The sequence below is a fragment of the Labeo rohita genome, chromosome 17, assembly GCF_022985175.1.
Source record: "Labeo rohita strain BAU-BD-2019 chromosome 17, IGBB_LRoh.1.0, whole genome shotgun sequence".
NCBI classification, from domain to species: domain Eukaryota; kingdom Metazoa; phylum Chordata; class Actinopteri; order Cypriniformes; family Cyprinidae; genus Labeo; species Labeo rohita.
Window position 1 is genome coordinate 15,779,563 of NC_066885.1, and position 24,408 is coordinate 15,803,970.

The following is a 24,408-nucleotide window of genomic DNA, read 5'->3' on the forward strand; positions in this document are numbered from 1 at the left end:
AGTAATGGAAATTAGTAAAGTTATGGGTGACTAATCAATTTCCAGTGCTGGGTAGTCACATATTACATGTACTGGACATCTGGATTATGTAAGTAGATTCCAAAATTTAAGTACTTGTAATGAAAATATATGTGATCCTGGACCACAAAACCAGTCGTAAGTAGCGCAGGTATATCATTGTATGGGTCAATATTATTGATTTTTTGTTTTTTTATGCCAAAATCATTAGGATGTTAAGTAAAGATCATGTTCCATGAAGATATTTTGTAGATTTTCTAACGTAAACTTTATTTTTAATTAGTAATATGCATTGCTAAGAGCTTCATCTGGACAACTTTAAAGGTCATTTAGTCTTTTTTTTTTTTTTTTTTTGCACCCTCAGATTCCACATTTAATAGTTGTATTTTGGCCAAACATTGTCATATCCTAACAAACCATAAATCAACAGAAAGCTTATTTACCCAGCTTTCAGACGGTTTAAATCTCAATTTCAAGAAATTGACCCTTACGACTGGTTTTGTGGTCCAGGTCACATATTTATATTTTTAATATCCACGTCTTTACATTGTGTTTAAGCTTCACTTTACATTTTCATAATTGAATTAATTATTAGGTTTTTATCAACTCACTATTCACTCTATCGTTTCACTAATGTAATCTTTAATGCATTTTATGATGTTCACATCAAAATTGGAATGTATTTTCTGTCTCTTTGCTTTTTTTTATATCAATATGGTATGTTTAATGGTAAGTTTAAAACAAGTTTGATAAGTAATGTAAAAGTACTCTAAAAAGGAGTCAGATTACATTACCTAAAATGAGTAATCTATATTACGTTGCTAACTACATTTTTCATCATGCAATCAGTAACAGACTACAATTTGTAAGTAATCTATCCAGCTCTTTCAATTTCATCCCTTACGAAAATTAACCATGGTTTTATTATAGTAAAAGTGTAGTAACCATGGGTTTTTGCTGCATTGATTACCATTTGTATAATGATAGTTTTACTACAAATGCCATGGTTAAACTATGGTTAGTGTAGCAAGACCATGGTTAATTTGTGGTGACCACAGATTTTTGGTTTTATTTGTAGTAAAACCATGGTTAATTTTTGTAAGGGTAGAAACTGGTACTTATTAATACAATCTGTGTAAAATGTGATTTTTTATATAAATATATCTAAATTTATGGGTTATAAATTAAAGAACTAAGTGGCTCAATAATTGATTTAATCAGCGCAACTGATTTACAGTCTTTGGCATACAGCTGGATAACTGCTGTCCTCTAGGTGGCGCCAAAGGATCCCTTATGACGTTCTCCACGTCGAAGTGCATTATTTCATCACACGTGTCGGCTGTGTCTAACGCCCGCAGTTCACCCGACTGCTACAAACAAGACAATCACTGCGTTCTGACTGCACTGTAGACAACTGCAAATTTTCAGTCTGTAAGTAAACTCTAAAAACTCTTCAGTTTGTTTGACTAATACATTTGGTATAACTGTACAGATTATGTTTTCATCTGCACTTTCCGTAAGTTTTTTTCTTAACCTTGTAACTTAGTCAAAACTGGTTATACGTGGGTTTGTGAACTGAATAACGTTAGACATATTCAGTTGTTCGGGGGTTGTACACAACACACATCGTTATAATAACTGCTTCTTTAAATATTTATTTCGTTTAACCTCCGTCCTAAAAAGTGGAAACAGAATGGTTTTTCAACCAGAACTAGTTGTTGGAATAGTGAATCACTTTATCACGGAGGGTTTTTTTTTTTATGTTTAATCTAATCATTGTTTGTCTGATCTAAATATTGTTTGTTCATAACTGCTTTTGTGATATAAACATAATAAAATATACAAAGTTACATAAACTTTTTAAACAAAGGAAAAGTTCAGATAAATGCTTCATTATGCCTCCCTCATTGAAATGTTTTAAATACAATTATATGTATAGAACTCAGTATAACGCTAGTGATTTTATTTAGATAGCTTTGTACATAAAGTATGTCAATATTTTAGAAGAAGACAATATATGTTATTAAGTCGTTATATATATATATATATATAACTGGGGTCCCTTCAACATCTTTTTAAAAGGTTAAAGACCCCCAGCTTTAAAAAAACTTTGAATCATCACACAAAGTGTGTAGTTTTACTTAGTATATCACAAACCACACAAGTGAATTTTATGTAATGGAAGTTTCTTTTGTCTTTCTCACTCTGCTCCCCTCCCTTTCAGGTGAGAGGTATTCAGGTGGGATAACCTGAGTGCTCACGGGTGCCATGAATTGGGCTTTTCTTCAGGGTCTCCTGAGCGGGGTCAACAAGTACTCCACGGCATTTGGCCGAGTCTGGCTGTCCATAGTCTTCCTTTTCAGGGTCATGGTCTTCGTCGTAGCTGCGGAGAAGGTATGGGGCGACGAGCAGAAAGACTTTGCGTGTAACACAGCTCAGCCTGGCTGCCATAACGTTTGCTACGACCACTATTTCCCAGTGTCCCACATACGTCTGTGGGCGCTGCAGCTCATCTTCGTCACCTGTCCGTCATTCCTCGTGGTGCTACATGTGGCCTACCGTGAGGAACGTGAACGGAAGCACCGCCTGAAATACGGCGAGGGCTGTCAGCGCTTGTACGCCAACACCGGAAAGAAACGCGGCGGTCTTTGGTGGACATATATCCTCTCCTTGGTTTTTAAAATGGGAGTTGATGCGACGTTTGTGTATCTTCTGTATCACATCTATGAGGGGTATGACTTCCCCACCCTGGTGAAGTGTTCTGAGGCTCCTTGCCCCAATGTGGTTGATTGCTTCATCTCTCGGCCTACAGAAAAGCGGATCTTCAGCATCTTCATGGTGGTGACTAGTCTAGTGTGCATCCTGCTCTCCCTTTGTGAAATCCTCTACCTGGTGGGCAAACGCTGCTTTGAATGCATCCACAGGATGCACGGCTCAAGGCAGATAAACAAAGCAAGGTCCATTGCTAACATGAGGAACTCAAATACTCATTTAGATTCAAACAGCAAGAAACTGGCAAGCAAAAACCAGCCAGCGCCAGCTTACAGTTTGGTCGTCTCATCAAAAAATGAGCTTCGAAACTACTAAAAGTGGGACTCCGAGAGATGGAAAATTTCATGTTCACCATGATGTGAACTCTAACGTGACCAACTCAGTGGACGGTTGGCAGTAGGGAAAGCTGCTTGTAAGGCTAAATTATATCCACTGGATCTTTTTGCTGGAAAGTTGTGGCCTGATAAACAATGTTGTATATTTGAAATGTTTATAGGGGTCAAAATGTCAACATTCAGGATGACACAATCTTTAGTTTGACTAAAGTAAGTTTCTGCAGGGTTTTGGGTGTGGTGTGTCTTTTGTTAGGCCAAGCTCCAAAACACCAACACCAACGGGCACTTTAAAAAGCAAATACAAAGCAGATGTATAAGACCGGATAATTACTAATAATTACGGAGTACATATTTGTTGTTTTTTCAACTGACACTAACAAGCAAAACGTGACTGCATATGACGTTAAATCACTTTCTCCTTCACATATTTTCATAGTTGTTCATTTCTTTCAGAAGAAACCAAAGATAGTACAACTCATTTACAGAGGAATCAATTATCTACAGAAGCCTGTTTTTATCGCAGAGTAAAAATGTTGAGTAATTGCGACTTCATAACTCACAATGTGACTTTTAAAAAAAAAAAAAACTGTCAAACATTTACAAACCTGTAAAACTTTCTTTTCATATTTTGAGTAATGTTTTAACCATTATTGTCTGTATAGTGCAAGTCCTTGGGGTTCAAAACAACATTGAACTCTAATGACTTACACAGACTAAATATTTTTTAAAAAATGCAGTGACATTAGTGTGAGTAAATGATTGTAATTTTCAGTTAAACTGACTGAATCGTGACTCACAACGTGACTTTTTATGGCGCAGTATGACTTTATATCTCACAACGGCTGTTTTATCTTTCGTAAAAGCAACATATAATTCATATGCCTTTATTTCTTGTTCAACTAAGTTAATTTTTTACTCTGAGGTGAAAACGGTTTATTTCTGTTGCATGTGAGAACAGCATGCATAGATACATCAGTCTACATTTCTTCTTTATATATTTACAGTCGTCATACAAGTACATGCTGTTAAACTTAACACGTATTTACAAATCCATTATTTTCGAAACCTGCTTGGCCACTCTAATTTATACTTAAATTTGAATGTAAATTTAAATTAGTTTGTTTACAGATTTGTACGAAACTTTGTACTGTATTTTATTTTTTATTGTTAGTACTCAATATTTTGTAATCATTTTTGCTGAGTTGTTGTTTGTATATTAGCTGGTGTGTGTGTCTAAACTCTGGTGCTTCAGTCCAATGTCTTCCAAGAACTTGCAGTATTTAAAACATCTTGAATTTAATGATAAATGTTCAACACTGCCAGATGATCAAACTCAAATAAGGTTGTTTTGCCTGTGTGTGTATGCGTGTGGGTATGAGAGAGTTTTTCATTCACTGATAAACATATCCAGAAAAGTAAACACCCTCCAAAGTTAGAAATCCTCTGTTTGTATGCTAACCTTTTTGCATTCTTTCCTAATTACTGTGTTTAGAGTTGTTTACATTTTGAGATACATTAAAATCTGCTTTTTATTTTCTTACAATCTGCTGCTTGTTTAAACCAGTGATTTCTGATGAATTGAGGATGCAGATGAAAAAACTGACTTTGCTGCTCACAGACTTGATTTGACTTCTAAAGCCAGTTAATCTGCATGTGATTGTGCTGTGGAGCAAGAAATGTCAAGAATGAAAATGGCAGAGATAAACATCTTTATGTACTGTCTCAGCATGACAGTTGGATTCACATCAAGATTAAAACCTGCAAGTTAGAATGAGAACATATAAATCCCATAGATCCCAGCTGCACTGCGGAAAAACGAAAACAAACCACTTTTCTTAAACTAATCCTCAGGCTGTTTTGTACCTGGATTGTATTTCAGGTGTATTCCGATTACACCATTCATTCTTTTCACTTATTTCAGTACATAAAAGCACCTCAAGGCAACAAAAACGTCCCTCCCTGTTTCTTGACCAATGATTTGGCCGGTCTGTCTCTGTTTCTTGATGTCTTCATAACCTCTGTGCAGTAAAAAGGTAGGGTAGATGCAGGTATTTCATGTTGAAGCAGGTTTTGTGAGTCACATCTACATTCCTAAGGCGTGGAAACCTATCCCGACGAGTGCTTTTCCTTTTTTAAACGCAACCAACATTCCACTCCCTTCTCATTGTACTTGAGCTTCCTCTCTGTCTCTTTTCATCATCGTTAACGCTGATTAAATCCACAAACATCAACTTTTGTGATTGCTAACCATACAGACTGTGTGTGCACTTAGCAACTTGGTGCATGTTAAACTAATGCTTTTGTTGTTCAAATCTATTACAGAAGCTATAATTTAGTATGCCTTCCAGCTGAAGTTAACCATTCCCACACATAAACACGTGTAAACCTATTGAAATACCTTACAGCAGACCTGCCTGATCTGGTTGAGTTTTTTTCTTCAGTGTTTCATAATGTTTCCTCTTGCTGAACAAACAAGTTCAGACCGAACACATGGCCTGAATAACTCAAAGCAGGCATGAGGTTCCTGTAAGACACACTGAGGGAAGACTGGCAATCCTGATTACAAAATTATAAGAGTTTTTTACTGCTTCATTCAGAGAATGAATCACCATGATCCCGCCGAGGTTTGAGCAGTGAGTCAGAGGGCTTAACAAATATAGCCCAGAAAAATGTCTCATGCTTTGATGAAAATGAACCACAGAGTCTTTTCCTTTGGAAACATCTGGGTTACTTGGAAGCAAATTGGCACAAATCCTTTAGGCTCGTTAGGCTCCCACCACTATCTAAAACTGTTGCACTCGTACTATAAGTATAAAAAAAAGTCAGATCTACACCAAAGAGCTTTCAGAAGGATTTCCGTATTTACTTGAAACACATTAACTTTAATTACCCAATATAATTAGTACCCGCATTCTCAGCACAACACTAGAAATTTGCCTGACAAACTTTTTATAGTGTCTCCAGAGACCCACTATAAGTTCCTAAGCAACAAAAACTCAAAGAACATCTATAAAGCTGTTGTTCAGGACGAGGTGTGGTCTTTACGTGACTATGGAGCGCAGACTTTCATGGACAAGTTTAAACATGGAGAAGCCGCCTGCAGACGTTGGCAACACCACAAGCCACTAACACGCAGTGTTTACTTGACAGAGCTGTCTAAACAAAGGGAGTCTTATTTATTGTACAATAAGATGTTACTAGGCTGCACAGGCAAGGGTTTACTATTTGTCACATGAAACGCAATGCTGTGGCATAATATTAACAGTATACTAAAAAAAACTTTTTATGGAGTCATATTACAGTCATTTTGGACTTGTAAGTTCATAAACAGAAGTGTTTTCTGTCCCTAAGCTGGACATTTAAGACAACACACAGAAAGTCATGATGATTGTGAAAGGATTTCACATACAAATATGTATTTAATTAGCTTGTTATCTTTAAAGTAAGAGGTTTATGGCAAAGCCCTGTCTTCTAGACTGGATACTGAACTCCACCCTCACTGAGGCGTGATACCAAACCAGATCCACGGGGAAGCCAGACAGAGGTCTTCAGAGAAGAGTTTAACAGCCGCTGAATTACAAGAGAAAACTTACATCCAAAGTAAGTAATACATTTTTTTTGTGAAGTTTTTGTGAAATTTTAGAAGCGTTTCACATTGTCAGGAATTGCGCTGTAAAAATAATTAATAAAAATAACATCCTTGTTTCCGGTTACTTGCCTTCGAACCGATCGAATTGATTTTATTGATCAGTAATTAAAGGCAATGTGGTTGAACGTTTTAAAAGTAGATAAGGTAGCCATTCAACTTACGTTTAACATTGTATCTGTCTTCTAGCGCTGTTTTAATAGGGTACGTTTAAATATGCCTGCGTTTACAAAAGAAAAAATGCAATAAAATATTTAATAAATAATTCAGACATTATGAGTTCTGGAGAAAAACGTAACTGACATTTAAAACAAAACAAAAACTGCTGATAGAGATAAAGAAACCGAGAACACAAAAAGTAGCCAGAGAGACAGAGAACAGCACTGATTTAACTTTGACTAGTTTACACAAACCAACTGAGAATTCAGCCGTAGGTTAAACAAATGGGAATGTACTTAAAATATCATTAAATGTTCAATAGCTGATGGGACGTGCGTTTTTTGTAAGCTTACATCCATTGCTGAGGAAAACATTTTATGGGAATACTTATTAAAGGCAAAGCTCTAAAACTGATATATAAACATAAAGAGCAATGTTTTTATTGCCTTTTCTGATGATGATGATGATGAATGGCGTAATGGCCTATCCTGTATGAAGCATTTTATGATTTGAACATGCACCATTATAAAGCATTTAAAGGGATAGTTCACGCACAGAAACTGCAGTTGTCATCATTTACGCACCTTGGTGTCTATTCAAACCTGTTGGATTTAAAAAAGTGAACCATGAATGTATCATAAAAGTGAGCCATACGACTGTACCATAGGCCTACCTAAGTCCTCTGTAGTCATACAATAGCATTCTGTGACTAACAGATTGAAAATTAAGTTATTATCCTCTCATTTTTCATCCTCACCTGAAGTGTTCTGCTAATTGCTAATTGCTGTGATCAGATCATTGAGTCAGTAGGTTGAACTCAAAAAGAATCGAATCAGTTCAAGTAATGAATGAATCATTAAGGGAGTTTTTCACAAAAATAGCATAGGTGGCCTTGGATATTTTTTTAAATATCACGTTTTCAGTGTGTTGGAATAGCATGATGATGAGAAAATGGTTGATCTATAGTTGAAGTCAAAAGTTTACATACACCTTGCAGAATCTGCCAAATGTTATTTTACTAAAGTAAGAGGGATCATGCAAAATGCATGTTATTTTTTATTCAGTACTAACTTGAATAAGATATTTCACATAAAAGATGTTTACATATAGTCCACAAAAGAAAATAATAGCTGAATTTATATTCAGTTTACATACACTTGATTTTTAATAAGCCTACTGTGTTGCTACCTGAATGATCCACAGTTGTTGTTTTTTTGTTTTTTTGTTTAGTGATTGTTCATGAGTCCCTTGTTTGTCCTAAATTGCCTGCTGTTCTTCAGAAAAAACCTTCAGGTCCCACAAATAGGGGGTGTAAACTTTTTTGAATTTGAAGATCAAGGTACATTTACCTTATTTTGTCTTCTGGGAAACATGTATTTTCTATACTTTTGAAGGGCAGTACTAAATGAAAAAAAATATGATATTTAGGCAAATTAAGAAAAATGCTCACATCTTCATTCTGTTCAAAAGTTTACACCCCTGGCTCTTAATGCATCGTGTTACCTTGTGAAGCATCAGTGAGCATTTGAACCTTCTGTAATAGTTGCATATGAGTCCCTCAGTTGTCCTCAATGTGAAAAGATGGATCTTAGAAGCACACAATCATTGCTGGAAAGGGTTTAAACACAGAGAAATGCTGAAAAACCAAATAAATAGTGGGACAGCAGGCAGTTTAACTGTTTAGGACAAACAAGGGACTCATGAACAGCTATCACTAAACAAAACAAAAACACAGCTGTGGATCATTCAGGTAACAACACAGTATTAAGAATCACTTCTGAGTCATTTTTTATCAATTCAACTACTATTTTCATTCATGTAAATGTCTTTTATGTGAAATATCTTATTCAGGTCAGTATTAAATAAAAATGATCCTTCTTATTTTGGTCAAATAATTAACATTTTGCAAATTCTGCAAGGTGTATGTAAACTTTTGACTGAAACTGTATCCCACCATGTGTCTTTTAAATACAAGATGTTGTTTTGAATGAGCTCACTCATTGTGATCTTTTTCTTTTTTATTCTTTTTCATCTTCAGGTGGCTGTATTCTTTATCAGAGATATTCAGTGATATTCAGAGGATCAGAGGACAGAGAAGTAAGCAGGCCTTGCTTTGAGCCATGGACTGGAAGACTTTTCAAGCCCTGCTCAGTGGGGTGAATAAATACTCCACTGCATTTGGCCGGATCTGGCTCTCAGTGGTTTTTGTGTTTAGAGTGATGGTTTATGTTGTAGCAGCTGAGAGAGTTTGGGGGGATGAGCAGAAAGACTTTGACTGCAACACCAAGCAGCCGGGATGCGCGAATGTCTGCTATGACTACTTCTTCCCCATTTCCCACATCCGGCTGTGGGCTTTGCAGCTCATCTTCGTCACCTGTCCATCGCTGATGGTGGTCATGCACGTGAAGTACCGCGACGAGCGCGAACGCAAGTACCGCCAGAAGCATGGCGAAAAAGCCAGGCTCTACGACAACACGGGGAAAAAGCACGGTGGACTGTGGTGGACGTACCTGATCAGCCTTTTTGCCAAGACTGGCATCGAGATCTCCTTCCTCTACATCCTCCATCACATTTACGACAGCTTCTACCTGCCAAGACTGGTGAAGTGTGAGGAAAACCTAGTCCCCCCATGTCCCAACACTGTGGACTGTTACATTGGTCGACCCACAGAGAAAAGAGTCTTCACATATTTCATGGTTGGAGCTTCGGCTCTTTGCATAGTGCTCAGCGTCTGTGAAATCATCTACCTGATCTCCAAACGCGTCATTCGATGTGCCAACAAGTTTAAGAGGTCTCAGAGAAGCAACACACCACTTAATGGACGATACAGAGATGAGGACAGCAACTGCACCCTTCCTATGGACACCAAACCCGAGTATAAGTTGGAGTCTAAACCAGACTTTAGGTCTGAGTATAAACCAGGGTCTAAACCGCAGTTTAAATCTGAACTCAAGCCAACGTTTAAGCCAGCCTACAGATTGAGTGTGGACATGAGAGCTTCTGCTCCAAATCTCTCAGTACCCATGTACAAGATACAGTCTGATATACTTTGAAAAACTTTTTGTTTCTTCTCAATCAAGTATTCTTAGTCATCTAGAGGCATAAAACAAGCTTTGAATGTCTGGACAGTCCCAAAGTCTTTGATCGCCCATCAAAAACATTTGGCAGGTGGTGCGTGAAATTCTATATGCCAGATTCAGAAACTTTTGCCTTGGAAATTAAGTGTCTTGCCTATTTGAGCAATCGTGATTAACCCGGGATTGAGATATCACTGGTTGTGGAGTCTTTTGATTACCAGCCTAGTTACTTCAGGCTTCAACTCCAGCACAAATGACTGCATTACCACCTTGACTCTAAGCCTTAATGGAGGCTGAATGCATTCCTTTTCTTCTGATTCATTCCTCTCACTCATTTCTTAAAAAGAACAAAGGTGAAAACCACTGAAAAAGCTCAAGAGTTATCAAATAACCAGGATGGCTTTCATGGAGAACACACCTTGCATACAAACCCACCTCCACCTTCACACGCACACAAAAAGATAGGAGGAAGAGTGGATTTCCTTTGTATATTAGAAGACGTAATGAAATGCCTCATGGGTGTCATTGTTTACGATGTCTCAATGTCCTGGTATTTGTTACAAAGATCAAAGTTTTACAGTTGAAGCTATTACAACTATAACAGTTTCTTAGTGGAGGTTTATATGCAAACACATTCTTACGCTGGAAAATTGAGAGGTATATAAAATATAACACATAAGTGTCCATAAGATGGGCGATCAGGGAAAAATTTTCGTCCATTTTTTGTTGTCACCTTACTGTAGACTGTGGACTAACCTCAGCCGGTTTACACTTGGCAAGCATTTGTAAGATTCTGACTTTGTTCAAACTTGCTGTTATGATTATGTCACATGTTTTCATAGAGATATTTAATACTGCTGCACACTTTGGCTTTGTATCAAAACCTGAATCAACGCACTGACATATCACTTTATCATGTTGTTGTTTTTCGTAAAATTGCCCAAATGGAGTTCTTTTGTATGAGACATACTATGTAATGGTATTGTAAATCAGGAAGCTTTTAAAGCTCATTCTTTTTTTTATACTGTACAAATAAAGTATAAAAATACCCATCAAGTCATTTTAAAGAAATTATTTTGATAGCGTAACAGACATTTAAATCAAAAAGGAAACAGATTTAAGGAAGTGAATAAACTTCATGAGAATCATTAGTCATTATCTTTAACTTATTGTGATGCTGATCAACTTCAATTGATTTATTTCAAATCTTTGCACAACCAATTAAATGTTTGGGGTCACTAAGATTTTTAATACTTTTATTCAGCAAGGACGCATTAAATTGATCAAAATTGATAGTGAAGACTTTTGTATTGCTACAAAAAGCTTGAGCTTTCTACTCAAACTTATATTCAACATTGTGAACAAAAGTAACATTGTTTGCAAAAAACAACACTGAAACAACTGTTTTCAACTGTGATAAATGTTTCTTGAGCAGCATATAAAAATGATTTCTGAAGGATCATGAGACACCGATGGCCTTGGTGAGCATGAGAGACTTCTTTCACAAATGCTACAGAAACCTTACCGACCTCAAACTTTTGAATTGTTTGTATATGCTTCCGTTTACAAACAGTTACTTTTTCTCTTAGTCATGCACGAATTTGCACCAAAACTGAGGGGTGGGTGTATGATGTCAAGCATAATGCGTAAATGTTCAAACTTGTTGCTCCAGTTAATCAGCCTTCAAAGATAACAGAAGTACTTCATGTAACTTGTGTAACTTCTTTCTTCTTGGCCAGAACTACCCAGTTTAATGTTTGTTACTGTTATGAAAAGTTTAGTTGCCAGCCTAACCAGTAAAAGTAAAAATGAAAAAAAATTGGCACGTTGCATAAAGAAGCATAAATTTACATTTCTCATTATCTTGTCTTTAATTATTAAAATAGACATAATACCATAAACATATAATAATTATTAAACATTATACACACTAAAGATAGCGTATGAAGAAAAAAAAATCATACAATAATGTCAGTTAGCAATTCAAACAGAAACAATAAGTTGTTACACACACAAGACAAGTCTCAACAATAAATTAGGAACAAGGAAATTATTATTCTTGTTTTTTCCTGTAGAGAAACAAACTTAATCAGTAATCGCAATCGCTGATTTCTACAGTATACAAAGTTCTGAGACTTTTCATTACAATGGGTGTATTTGACTGGTAATGACAGATATTTTCCGTCTTCAAAATGTGCCAAACCACGGACGCAAGAATGGGGATGTCAGATATGAAACTATTTTTGACATCTCAATCACGTTTTTAATGAGGCTAATCAAGATAGAAATGTGATGCAGTCAAACTAGCAAGATATAAATATTCTGTAGTCAAATAGTTAAATTACGTCCCCTTCTGGCATGTATTGCCTTTAGGCATCAAATGATCTTGCTTCAGCATTATGTAAAATACTTAATTAACTTATAATAAATATACATATACAGTGTAGTTATACACTGTCATTAATCAAGGCACAAGAGAATATTTTGGGTATGACTGGTTGTGAATATTGGGTGATGTGAGATCACAAGCACCTTTTTTACCACTAGACTCCTTCACAGTAGAGAACGGATGCTCTCATGCCCAATGTCCAGCTCTACTGTGTTTAGAGGTATTTATTTCAAAGATTCTATAAATGAAGAGATTTTACTGCATACTAAGGGGTAACGTAGTGTGACCTCCAAAAGAGTAATCGTACCAGGGACTGGAATCGGTATAAAGAGAAAAAAGACTTCAGAGCTTGCACGAGGCTTGAGCTACTTTTGAATTTGTCCTTCTGTTGAGGGAATGACAGATATATGAGCCAGCATCCAAGAGTTTGGAAAGGTCCACTCCCTGAAACACAGAAACTACAGTTTAATTGGGTAATATATATATATATATATATCTATTTTTAATGATTATGATTCAGGTTTCATACCCACAGGTCCGGTAATGTTTTTGTGACATATGCTACCAGTCCAAATTTTTTGAACTGTAAGATTTTTTTTTTTAAAAAATGTCTTCTGCTCACCAAGCCTGCATTTATTTGATCCAAAGTACAATATTTTTACTATTTAAAATAACTGTTATCTATTTAAATATATTTTAAAATGTGATTTATTCCTGTAATTTTTAGCATCATTACTTCAGTCACATGATCCTTCAGAAATTATTCTAATATTCTGATTTGCTGCTCAAAAACATATATTTTGATTATTATTATTACGTTGAAAACAGCTGAGTAGAATTTTGTTCAGGTTTCTTTGATGAATAGAAAGTTCAGAAGAACAGCATTTATCTGAAATATAAATCTTTTGTAACATTATGTCTTTATCATCACTTTTGATCAACTTAAAGCCTCCATGCTATATAAAAGTATTAATGTTTAACCCCCCCCCCAACACAATTAAATAAATAAATTATTTATATATATATTTATATATTTACTTATATATAATTAAATTAAACTAACTCCAAGCTTCTGAATGGTATAGTGTGTAACAAAAGACTTTTATTTCATATAAATGCTGATCTTTGGATCTTTCTATTGATCAAAGAATCCTGAAAAAAAAAAAATACTCAACTGTTTTAAATACTGATAATAATCATAATAAAAAAAGTTTCTTGATCAGCAAATTACAATAATTTCTGAAGGATCATGTGACACTGAAGACTGGAGTAATGATGAAAATTTAGCTTTGATCACAGGATTAAATTACATTTTATATATATTTGAAAATGGAGAACAGTTATTTTAAATAGTAAAATATTGTGCTGTATTTGCTGTACTTTGGATCAAATAAATGCAGGTTTGGTGACCAGAAGAGACTTCTTTAAAAAACATAAAAACTGTTCCAAAATTTTTGACTGACAGTGTATACTTAATTTTTTAAAAGTATATAATTATTATTTTTTGACCACTTTTCTCCCATTCTCTGACTCCACTTCATTCAAAATGCTAAGTGTTTGAGATAAGTTAGGCTTTTTTTTTTAAGAAATTATACTTTTATTCAGCAAGGACACATTAAGTTCATCTATTTCAAATAAATGCTTTTTAACTTTATATTCATCAAAGAATCCTTAAAAAATGTATCACAGCTGTTTTCAATATTGATAATAATAAGAAATGTTTCTAGTGTACCATATCAGAATATTAGAATGATTTCTGAAAGATCACGCGACACTGAAGACTGGAGTAATGATGCTGAAAATTCTTTTTTTGCCATCACAGGACAAAAACATTAAATCTTACCAATCCCAATCTTTTGTATAGTAGCATACTTTACAGAAACCCAGAGGAGTTAAAGCATAATCCAGCAAAACCAGTCAAAACCAGATTTTATGTGTGACATTAACTATTAAAAGCAAGTTGTTTTGGGTCGGGCTGGTGAGATTATGCATTTACAGATCAGACTGCAGTTCAATTTGCCTGAGAAAATAAGATGTAAATGTGCCACAGACACAGTCTTGGACTCACAGTGTGAATTCCCAGTCCGTGCAGCATATAGACCACATCTTCAGTTGCAACATTCCCAGAAGCCCCTTGGGCATACGGGCAGCCGCCCAGCCCTGCGACAGATGAGTCCACGACACTAACTCCATTCTAGAAAGTACCAAAGGAAACAAAGGTGTGCTTTATTTAGAAAGTAGTTTTGTAGGAATGCAAAAAATGAGTTGAGTGCGTATGTACACGAGACTATTGTGCAACTGAAGTTTCAGTATAAGGGTGGGTCTCGACAGACAATAAACCAATATGAATGGAGTAAAATAATATAGTCACAACAGGCAGGGAGAGGGGTACTGGGCATTTATTCCACACACTTTCCTACTCACCTGTAATGCTACAAGTATGTTAGCCAGTGCTTGTCCGTAAGTGTCATGACAGTGCACTGCTAAAACCTCCACGGGAACCTCTTTCTTCACAGCATTCAACATCTCCGTCATGCCACCCGGAGTGCCCACTCCGATAGTGTCGCCAAGTGAAATCTCATAGCAGCCCATGGAATACAGTCTCTTGGCAACCTCCGCCACTTTGTTTGGTGATACCTTCCCTTCGTATGGACAACCCAGCACACAAGACACATAACTGAGACAAACAGAGCAAAAGAGGATTTTAAGAGATATGAACACTGGGTTATTAAAAATAAAAATAACTAAGAGACTAAAATGTGCATTTGTGGTTGTCTTACCCTCTCACAGGAACTCCCTCTTGTTTGGCTGCTCTCATCACCTCCTCAAAGCGCACAAGACTCTCATCTACTGAACAGTTTATGTTCTTCTTACTGAAGAGTTCTGATGCAGCACCAAATATTGCCACCTCTTTTGCACCTGCCTTCATCTAAAATTAAATATATCCAATTATAATCTTAGTGATGCCAAACTTTTGAATGGTAACATCCACTTTTCTTTAAAGCGGAAGTAAGCTATGGACGAGACTTCCTGTTCATTAGCTGCTACAGGGGAATAAAGAGAAGAATAACAACATGCGGTAAATGGTAAAACTGTTTGCATTACAAACCAGTGTGCTCATAATTAAGATAATACATTAAAATAATACAGTAAGACACACCAATTAGCAATATCAGGCAGCAAAACGAGCTGTTTTGTACAACCAAAAATAGCTGGACGTGGATGAGACTGGAAGTCACACCCATAAAATGTACAAATGGCCGCACCTGCTCTTATGTGAAGAGAAAGGTGGATATAAATAAACATATTTAGCATAGCACTAGCACATAATAATCTGTGTTGTATTTCACTCACAGCAGCCTGGAATCCCTTCAGATTAGGAGTCAGGACGGGATAATTCACACCAGGTTTCTTCTGGAGGCCACGCATCACTTCCTCTTGATCAGCCATCTGCCAATCAAATGCAGCCAACCTCTCATAATTCTTTCTCTTACAGTGTTTTAATGTATGATCTATTCATGAAATGTTCACAGAGTTTGATGGTGAGTGCTGCATCTCACCTGAGGGACCCATTTAGGCGAAACAAAACTTGTGGCCTCAATGACCGGAAGTCCGGCTTCTGAAAGCATATCAATCAGACGGATCTTCACCTCAGTGGGAACGATGGTCTGATGGATGCAGAGTTTGTAATTAACAGAAATAATACAGCTCTTGTATTTCACACTACACGGTTTCCAGAACCTTTCCATCATTTGTGATGACTGGACAAGGATACTAGTTACTATTAGTTACGAGCGGCCATATTGGTGATACTCTGATGTAAACAACAGCATGGATTGAATGGTTAATGTACTGAATATGTTGTACTGCAAATTTATGCTGTCTAAACCATGGAAACAATGTGTGGAAGCAGCTAAAGCATATAGAGTAGGGCTTAGTAAGAAGGAAAGTGCACAATATTTTGACAAACTAAAGTTAACAGGTAATAAAGATACATATGAGCAGTATTAAGATATTAGCCTAATATTTCACCTATCTAACCGGAAATGATAAGAACAAACATGAATGTTGTCAAGATTCTTGCCCTGGAAATCCTGATTTAGTTTGGCCAACCACAAACGCCTTTTGTTGACATTTTTTTGCACTCTTCTCCTTGATTTGTTTTAACTTTAGGCAGTCTATAGTACTCCAAATGTTTTTTTTCCAGTCTGACTGATTAGTACAGACCAAAACATAACAATAATTGACAGTTTTCAACAGCGGTAATTAGCCAAATCAGCACGTTCCATTCGGTTCAGTGGCATTGTTTACATTCTGTGCCGCCAATATGGCCGACTGACGACGCTTCGTGAAAACACTTTCAATACCTTTACTATTTTACTAATTTCCATTAATATTCCACACGCTTGAAATTATGATATTTGCAGGACAAACCATCTAATATAACTGTTCACTCTCTGTCACCAGGGTTTGACAGTTGTCAAACTTAAAACAGTAAAGTTTAACCACATTACACAGAGCTGTCAGGCTGGGTGTTGATGCAGGTTAATTCAGAATTACAGAAAACTCTTCACCTTCTCATTCTGAAGTCCATCTCGAGGTCCAACCTCTACAATCTTGACCCTCTCTGGGAATGAGAATGACTGTGTGGCAGACACACTGACCTGTCAGATCACACACACACACACACACACACACACACACACACACACACACACACACACACACACACACGAATAGGCAAACATGGCATAAACATGTCATGGCAACTGTCAATTATTAGGCTATGTCATTCGTAATTTAACTCATTCAGGTACATACAGACTACGTAACATCTTCACATTCATAGCAGCAAACCTGAACTTACGGATCTGAGTATTGCTGCAGCAGCGGAGCGCAGAGCGGGTCGATGAACCCGACCAGAAGCGAAAGGACCTGGAACAACTCTCATCATGAACGCCGCCATCTTCACACGCCCCCGTTTGCCCTGACGTCATAAACGCATATTTGAATTTAGATCTCGCGATAACACAGGATCAGATTTCGAGAGGTTCAGCACCGTCTCTTTCTGCAACAATCAGTCATCGCGACTCTGATAGGTGAATGTTTTTCTTGTTTGTACAAAAAGTGGGGGGGAAAAAACAACATTACAAGCATAGCATGTGTATAAAATGTGACCCTGGAAAACGAGATACAACTATTTAAAAATCTGGAATCTGAAGTTGCAAAAAAATCAAAATATTGAGAAAGTCGCCGTTATATTTGAGAAATTAAGTATATAGCAATGCATATTACTAATAAAAAAATAAGTTTTGATATATCTACAGTGTGAAATTTACAAAATATATTAACGGAACATGATCTTTACTTAATATCCTAATGATTTTTGGCAAAAAAGAAAAATCGATCATTTTGACCCATACAACGTATTTGTGGCTATTGCTACAAATATACCCGTCCAGGGTCACAAATATATTTTCTTCAGTCCAAATAATCAAAACACAGATGTTAATGTTATGTCAAAATAAGACAAATGGCAAAGATGATATAGAGAAAGTGAAACAGAAACACATATACTCATATATACAATATTTTATTTATACAATGTTTATGTTGAGCTTGTGACTGGTAACAAATATAACTCGTTTTGTTTTAAATAAATAAATGAGTCTGTTACACACCACACAAAGTAGGTCACATGGACTCCATGCAGCATAGTTTATGTAAACCTTGGCTTTAACTAAAGTTGTAGTAAACTAATGTGAAAACTTAGAACTGCTGTGAAAAATTAACATTGAAACTAGAATTGCAATTTCTATTTTTTAATTACAGAAAAATCCATTGTATCAGCCCTGTATCTAATTTAAATTTCCACATTGCCCATAAATGCCTTTTTGAAATAAACTAAATATACTTTAAATTACAGAAATATACTTGTACTTTTATAAAAGCAGTTATATTTTAATACTTTAGATTTTCAGCGACAAAGTATTTTTATTTGTACAAAAACGCACAATCATTTCCCTTATGAATTCTTAACAGACCTTAAACTGCCAGGAAGACAGCTCTTGCCCATTCACCCTTTCACACAACAACAAGCTTATCATCACTTTCCACTGGCTTCCTCATCGCTGTCCTCCACTTCCTGGATTATGAGATCTGCTCCGGAATCTTCTGCGAGGTCATCGTCGTCCATAACCCATGCAATTTGCCTATTCTCACTCATGTCCTCTTCCACACCCAACAACAGGCCCTCCTTCTCCTCAGTTCCATCAGTCCCATCTGTGATCAACTCACTGTAGCCGCTCTCTTGAATGCAAACATCACACAACCTGTATTTGCGGGTTCCCTCGCTTACCACTCGCCCAGTGACTTCAGTTACATGGCGTTTGCACTTCCTGCACACTAGCTTACGTGCCTGATGAATCTGTGGAACACACAGGATAAAGAGGGGATGTTTTAGATATCACATTGATGTTTTTTAAACATTAAACATGTATAACTACATCCATGACTTACATTCCACTTCAGCCATGACTTACACATAGTATAAGATATGAATTAATGACCAGCAGTAGCATGTGGATGTACAGCATGTGGAAATGTGAATAGACCAGACATGTGTGAAGCTGAGAGTGTTTCTCACCGTCTCAAAATGGCTGCGCAGGTGTTCCAGGCGAGTGAAACGTTTGCTGCAGGCCTGACATGGATAAGGGCGCTCACCTGTGTGACAGCGGAGGTGGCGTTTCAAGTCGGCCTTTCTCTTTACTGTGTGCGTGCAGAATGGACATTTGTAACGCATAGAGGGAGTGGAATCTGAGACAAAGAAGGGCAGACATTGACTGTCAGATCCATTTCATCCTTTCATCCATCACCACATCAAATGACTATTTGAAAGCCCATTTAAAATCAAAACATCTCTTGTTTACTCAGAAAGTTCAGAAACATACTATAATAGAGTGCTAGAGAAAGAATAAGTGTGGGTAAAAAAAAAAAAAAAAGGCCTAAAGGAGAAATATTTTGCATTTTTAACTTCTGTCCAAGTCATGGCTGTTGATTAATGCCTTGAATAGCTCTTACTTGCAAAATGGCATTTGGATTTGTGCAATATGAACATAGAAATCTAGTCTAACTACTTTTACTGTGGGAGGCAGAAAAAAAAAAAAAAGATTTGTAATAAATGTTTTTTCCTCTCACCCTGAAGCAAGAATAAATATGAATAGAAAAATCAATATATAAACACTACCAGTCGACGTTTTTGAACAGTAAGATTTTTAAAGAAGTTTTTCTGCTCACCAAGCCCGTATTTATTTGATCCAAAGTACATTAAAAAAACTAAAATTCTGAAATATTTTTACTATTCAAAATGTTCTATTTAAATATATTTTAAAAAATATATTTTTAATCCTGTGATTTCAAAGCTGATTTTTTAGCATTTTTAGCATTCAGTCACATGATCCTTCAGCAATCATTCTAATATTCTGATTTGCTGCTCAAAAAACATTTATTATTATTATTATTATTTTATTTTTATTATGTTGAAAACAGCAGAGTAGTTTTTTTTTTCAGGTTTATTTGATGAATAGAACGTTCAAAAGAACAGCATTTATCTGAAACCTTTTGTAACATAAATGTTTTTATCATCACTTTTGAAAATGATTTTTATATTAATTAATTAATTAATTAATTAATATTACTGGCTTCATGCTTTTGAATGGTATAGTGTATAATATTACAAGCTTTTTATTTCAGATAAATGCTGATCGTTGGATCTTTCTGTTCATCAAAGAATCAAAAAAAAAAAAAAAAAAAAAAAAACAGTTTTAAATATTGATAATAATAATATAAAAAAAAAAATTGAACAGCAAATCAGCATGTTAGAATGATTTCTGACGGATCATGTGACACTGAAGGCTTATTTAAATAACTTCCTTGTTTTATTTCTCTCGAAATTTGCTATATGTGTGCCTGCGATTTTTACGTGCTGGAATGAGGAAACGCCTCCCCGCTTATATTTGAAAAAGCAACACACGCAGAGCATCTTCCATTGTAATGACATGCAATGATAAGCCTTTCTAAACCTGTTGTCCAACAAAAGTTATAAAGGCGACCTCTGGCGTCCAATATGAATGAAACCCATTCTATTTTGCGTATAAATCGAAAAAATAATACCGCTCTCAAAAGAAAAATTAAGCAGACATATACTAAACCACGCTTTTTCTAGTGTACAGAGGTTTACAGGAGTATTTTGTTAATTTGTTCAAAAAAAAAAAAAAAAACACACTGAAGTGGCAAGATATCAGAACCGAACCGAACCGTGGTTAAAAACCGAGGTACGTATTGAACCGTGGACTAACTGTATTGTTGCATCCCTAATTACAACTGAAAAAAAGAGTAATTTATTTCTGTGATGGCTGCAGTTACTTCATAGATAATTCTAATATGCTGACTGGGTGCTCAATAAATTATATTATATCATAAATTATATGATTAACGTTAAAAAGAGTTGTGCTGCTTAATATTTTTTGATACTTTTTTGAGGATTCTCTGATTAAGTTTTAAAACAGCATTTATTTATATATATATATATATATATTTAATGTAAATTGTCACTAATATCAATATATTACATCTCTGCAGTCTTGTGCTCACCTTTATTAAACACTCCAACTACCCCAACAATAGACGGAAGGTTGGCGTACAGGTCGTCTGCTTTTTGAGAGCAGTGTGATACCACCCCCTGCAGGTCAATGAGAGAAGTGTCTTCTGTTACCAAGCGACTAGTGGCAGTTCTTTTCCTGCTTCCTCTTCTTCTGCGCTCAGGGAGCACAGAGCCGTACTGCTCCTCCTCCATCTGTGCCTCCAGACTGGACTGTGGCGGAGAGTTCTGCTGAAGCCCTGACGGCTGTGGGCTCGTTCCTCTGAAGTCCTCCTGTGTCTGATCCTCCTCTGATTGATCCCACAGTCTGGTCTGAGAGCTCATGCTTACGTCACACATGTTGGACGGCTCGATGACGTTCTCACGTCTGTCCTGAAGTGGACTGCTGTCCGACAGACACAAATAGCGATTCTCATCGTCCTCTTTTGTGCTGATCTCAAGGAAAGATTTAATGAAGGCCTTGCAGTAGGAAATGACGTCATTCATCTGCAGGTAGCTGGCGGCTGACATCACTTCTATTACATTAGAGCTGTTGAGCTCTAGCTGACCGGAGTAAATGAAGTCCAGGATGATGGCAAAGATCTCAGGGCTGAAGACGTCAAAAGAAGCACTTACGGACTCTAGTGTGTCTTTAGCTCCTTGAGACAGCAACATCCTGAAATATCCACTGCTGCCGTACAGGACGTTACGGTGTGCGCGGAAAATCTGACCCTCCACCAGCACGTTGCAGTCACAGAACAATTCCTGCTGTCGTTGCTGGTCCAGCTGCTTTAGCAAACAGCTCTGGTGAATGGCTGACATATCAGCACTGGTCCATTTGTGAACAGGCCTGAAAAAAAGGAGTGGGACAACTTAAAAAAAAAATTGTATGAAAGATCGAGTAACTTTTATTCATTATTCAGTTTTTACTCCTTGTTTTTTTTTTTTTTTTTCATCAAACCTTGTAAAGTGTTACATACAAAATTAAATGCATAAAGACAAATAATAATAAAATAAATAAATAAATAAAAGTGATGGGCAATGATTACTTTGCGATTAATCGCATCCAAAATAAATGTTTTTGTGTACATATGTGTGTGTAAGTATATATTTGTTATAGAAAAATTATATATATATATATATATATATATATATATGAATTATATGAATATAAACATATACATGTACCCTATATACCCTATGTGTTCTTATATAGATACATAATAAACATACACAGTACACACACATATATGTGACCCTGGACCTCAAAACCAATTTTAAGTAGCAGTGTATTTGTAGCCAAAAATACATTGTATGGGTCTGGATTTTTCTTTTATGCCAATAATCATTAGGATATTTAGTTAAGATCATGTTCCATTAAGATATTCTTAATATTTCCTACTGTAAATATATTCAAACTTAATTTTTGATTAGCAATATGCTTTGAGCTTCATTTGGACAACTTTAAAGGTGATTTTCTCAATATTTTTATTTTTTTGCACCCTCAGATTCCAGATTTTCAGACATGGTTGTATCTCGGCGAAATATTGTCATATCCTTACAAAACTTACATCAATAAAAAGCGTTTTTATTCCGCTTTCAGGTGACGTATAAATCTCATTTTCAAAAAATTGAACCTTGTGACTGGTTTTGTGGCCCAGGGTCACATAATATGTACACAAAAACTAATATTTTGGATGCGATTAATCGCGATTAATCGTTGTCCAGCACTAAAAGATCATAATAATAATAATAGCATAAATACATACAGAGAAAAACTTTATGCATCAGTGGTATTACCATAACAATCATCATAATATTTCAAAAATCTATTACTTTTCTTGCGCCAGTTGCAATTAAGAAATGTTTACAGGAAGGCTGTGAATCAGAGATTTTTTTGCTGTATATTACTCCTTGTGTGCAGTGTTGTGCTTTGTGTGATGTAATGGCAGCGGTTTTATTTCACGAAGAGGCCGTTAAACTCCGCCCATTGTGCTCTGATTGGATGACACATCTGTCAATTATATACATTCGCTGTGGAAGGGGCAACACCCGACTTTGCGCATCGGGTAACGAGGGAGAGAAGCAGGGAGAGAGAAAAAGAGAAATAAATACAGAAAGATGGATAGAGAGAAGAAACGCGGGTTTAAAACGTGAAAAAATACTACAATAAAGAAAAAACAGGCGACGCTGTTGCTGTTAAAATATCTTCTTCGTTCCCTCGCAGCACTCGCACACAAATGCAAAAACTGGGTTACAGTGCAAGACATATATAAATAAATAAATAACCAACCCAATTAACATAAATCCATAAATAACGGCGCAACAGAGAAAACGCTGGAAAAGTCATTTATGAGATTAAAGTCACTGCGCCCTATGTGCAAAACGCCCGCCGGAAAAAGTAATACCTGAGATAACGCGCACACACGCCTGAGATTCACTAAAAGGACGTTTAAACATTAACCAGGCATATCATTTCTTACATCACGAATCAAACCTGTCAGATAAGGGAAAAGAGGCTGTAGGGTGGTTTCTGACGGGAGCCCTGTCGTCCGTGGAGAGCCGCCCACCGAACCGACCTCAGCTGGAAACGCTCCAGACTGGATTTTAAAACGCAAAACACCCGGCTTTGTAAGCACCTTCATCGCCTTTTCGTATTTTGGATCACCTGAGTTCGGACGACCCGCAGGTTGGCGCTGAGCCTCGTGCTGGTCCCCGTCGCCCACCCTCTTTACCCGGGCACCGTTTCCCCAGTCTCTTAAACATAATACTCACAGATGCCCCGCGTCACCCGCACTCCGGTACGGTCGACATGTCCCACTTTCACAAACCATCTCCATTTCTCTGCCTACTTTGGATGTATTTCTCCAGCTTTTGTTATCAGGGCGAACGGCTTTCACTTCCTGCTTTGCCCGAAAGACCGAAACCCGTTTGTGCTGGAAAAACGTTTTGCTGACGTGGGTGTCCGGAGCGCCCGGGACCGGAGAACCGCTTAAAGCACACGCGCCCCCGTACAGCAAACCCGACACATTTATATGAACAGTTTCTGGCCTTGAAAATGAACAAATGTCTCATTTTACTATGCTTTTCGGCACTTACGCTGACCCTCTCGAGTCATAGGAAACAGCGCCATTAATTTGACAGGGCACGGTGTTCGTTTCATACAGTCGAATATAATAAAGCGTTTTATTGAAGCGAATGTTGAAATTAATAATAAAATAATAAAAAATAATAATAAAAAAAAATCTAGAAATAACAGATTTATACAAAATTGTTCAATAAACAATCAGTGCAACACTGAAAAAATTAGGCTACTGTAAAAAAGTTGAACCTCCATGGACAATAAAACGAGAACACAAGTTATTTCTAAACAA

At 36.5% G+C, this 24,408-nt stretch overlaps 4 protein-coding genes across 4 annotated transcripts; 2 read left to right on the plus strand and 2 right to left on the minus strand.

Moving 5' to 3' along the window:
- Positions 1 to 1,338: 1,338 nt before the first annotated feature.
- Positions 1,339 to 4,996, plus strand: gjb10 (gap junction protein beta 10). Its single transcript, XM_051134286.1, has 2 exons — positions 1,339 to 1,449; positions 2,243 to 4,996. The coding sequence occupies exon 2, from the start codon at positions 2,287 to 2,289 to the stop codon at positions 3,103 to 3,105; it is 819 nt and encodes a 272-aa protein (XP_050990243.1). The 5' UTR covers positions 1,339 to 1,449; positions 2,243 to 2,286; the 3' UTR covers positions 3,106 to 4,996.
- Positions 4,997 to 6,222: 1,226 nt separating this feature from the next.
- gjb3 (gap junction protein beta 3) lies at positions 6,223 to 11,063 on the plus strand. Its single transcript, XM_051133815.1, has 2 exons — positions 6,223 to 6,725; positions 8,969 to 11,063. Exon 2 carries the CDS (start codon positions 9,051 to 9,053, stop codon positions 9,981 to 9,983), a length of 933 nt encoding a protein of 310 aa, XP_050989772.1. The 5' UTR covers positions 6,223 to 6,725; positions 8,969 to 9,050; the 3' UTR covers positions 9,984 to 11,063.
- Positions 11,064 to 11,249: 186 nt separating this feature from the next.
- On the minus strand, positions 11,250 to 17,382 carry hmgcl (3-hydroxy-3-methylglutaryl-CoA lyase). Its single transcript, XM_051133814.1, has 8 exons — positions 17,264 to 17,382; positions 16,971 to 17,060; positions 15,957 to 16,064; positions 15,751 to 15,846; positions 15,177 to 15,325; positions 14,821 to 15,073; positions 14,465 to 14,590; positions 11,250 to 12,840 (listed from the first exon to the last, which is right to left on the minus strand). Exons 1-8 carry the CDS (start codon positions 17,360 to 17,362, stop codon positions 12,739 to 12,741), a joined length of 1,023 nt encoding a protein of 340 aa, XP_050989771.1. The 5' UTR covers positions 17,363 to 17,382; the 3' UTR covers positions 11,250 to 12,738.
- Positions 17,383 to 17,973: 591 nt separating this feature from the next.
- zbtb8a (zinc finger and BTB domain containing 8A) lies at positions 17,974 to 24,160 on the minus strand. Its single transcript, XM_051132680.1, has 4 exons — positions 23,810 to 24,160; positions 21,049 to 21,884; positions 19,043 to 19,212; positions 17,974 to 18,823 (listed from the first exon to the last, which is right to left on the minus strand). Exons 1-4 carry the CDS (start codon positions 23,872 to 23,874, stop codon positions 18,503 to 18,505), a joined length of 1,392 nt encoding a protein of 463 aa, XP_050988637.1. The 5' UTR covers positions 23,875 to 24,160; the 3' UTR covers positions 17,974 to 18,502.
- Positions 24,161 to 24,408: the final 248 nt, after the last annotated feature.